At 34.6% G+C, this 1,687-nt stretch overlaps 1 protein-coding gene across 1 annotated transcript in view; it reads right to left on the bottom strand.

Moving 5' to 3' along the window:
* The window catches only part of LOC109091630, a 14,504-nt gene extending 14,023 nt beyond the window's left edge, over positions 1 to 481 (bottom strand). Inside the window, exon 1 of the mRNA XM_042754219.1 lies at positions 423 to 481. Coding sequence (XP_042610153.1) covers positions 423 to 432 — 10 coding nt within the window. The 5' untranslated portion in view covers positions 433 to 481. The remainder of the gene's footprint in view (positions 1 to 422) is intronic.
* Between the last annotated feature and the right edge of the window lie 1,206 nt (positions 482 to 1,687).

Here is a 1,687-nt window from a genome sequence, read left to right as displayed (position 1 = left end):
GTGTGTAGTTCAGACTACAGCTTTACAGTCACTTCCTTATCACGGACAATATTGTACTTTTGATCATATTTAAATTAAATACATAAGTGGCGGTTGGGGGCGCGAGGAACCCCGCTTTTCTCTGAGAAAGGGATCTGGACGAACTCTGTTGGCCAGGGCTGAATGATCTGGAAAAAAAAAAAAAAAAAAAGAAAAGAAAAGAAAAGAAAAGAAAGTGCTACAGCAGGTATTGCAAATTAGAAGTAAAATTCAAAGTGAGTGGGAATTATCATTTTGGCTATGCAGCAATTTCTATTTTTACTGGGTCAGTACATCAAGCATTTTTCTTACATCTGGAAGGTGTGTGTAGTTCAGACTACAGCTTTACAGTGCTTCCTTTATATGGACAATATTGTACTTTTGATCATATTTAAATTAAATACCTCTGTCCATGAGTTGAAGACCCTGAGGAACCCCACGCTTTCTCTGAGAAAGGGATCTGGACAGAACTCTGTTTGGCCAGGGGCTGAATGATCTGGTTTTAAAAAAAAAAAAAGAAAGAAAGGGAAATTGCTACAGCAGGTATTGCAAATTAAGTAAAATTCAAAGTAGTGGGAATTATCATTTTGTGTCGCACAATTTCTATTTTTACTGGGTCAGTACATCAAGCATTTTCTTACATCTGGAAGGTGTGTAGTTCAAATTAAAGCTTTACAGTGCTAACATTATCGCGGACAATATTGTACTTTTGATCATATTTAAAATTAAATACCTCTGTCCATGAGTTGAGAGACCTGAGGAACCCCCACGCTTTTCTCTGAGAAAGGGATCTGGACGAACTCATTGTGAGGCTGAATGATCTGGTTTTAAAAAAAAAAAAAAAAAAAGAAAGAAAGGGAAATTGCTACAGCAGGTATTGCAAATTAGAAGTAAAAATTCAAGTAATTAGAATTATCATTTTGTGTCAAAATTTCTATTTTTACTGGGTCAGTACATCAAGCATTTTCTTACATTTGAAAAGTGCTAAAGCACTCAATCAGTGCATCTGGTTTGTCCAGTGTAATTGTGATGTCCATACCAAATAAAATCTAATAATAATAACAATAATAATAATAATAATAATAACAACAACAACAACAACAGTGCTTCATTTATACTGGCAATATTGCACTTTTGATCATATTTAAATTAATGCAACTGACCATTAAGAAAGAGACTCAGAGGGACTCCTGCTACCACTGTGTGCCAAGGATCGAGATTGAGGTCTTGAGCGGATGTCCATTTGGGTTCCTTTCTGTGTTTTTAAGAGGGTTTAGACACTGGGAAGGGTTTATATGTCAATAATTCAAAATTACTTTACACGTATTTGGTTAGTCAACATAAGAAACATTAACAGTTTACATTAACAAAAGACAATTGAAATTTATATTCTGTGGCATTCAATTCAAGTTGTAACCTTTCAGTTCTGGTATGGCATACTAAACTTCTAAATATTTGATACCCAATCAAAGACAAAACTGGTTTCACACAACCACCTACCAAACTGTGCATCTGTCATTTTGGGAGGAGTTTGAAGAACAAAGTCATCTGTAATAAATAGGCGACAGTCATCAAAAAAAAAAAAAAAAAGAAAAAAAAAAAAGTACTTAACTAGTAACTGTAGTGACTAATTAGCTTAATACTGGCATAGCCACGGTGGTGACAAATG

The sequence above is a fragment of the Cyprinus carpio genome, unplaced genomic scaffold (assembly GCF_018340385.1).
Source record: "Cyprinus carpio isolate SPL01 unplaced genomic scaffold, ASM1834038v1 S000006479, whole genome shotgun sequence".
Classification (NCBI taxonomy): Eukaryota; Metazoa; Chordata; class Actinopteri; order Cypriniformes; family Cyprinidae; genus Cyprinus; species Cyprinus carpio.
The sequence above is the reverse complement of the archived record's forward strand: the minus strand, read 5'-3'. Positions and strand labels throughout refer to the sequence as shown.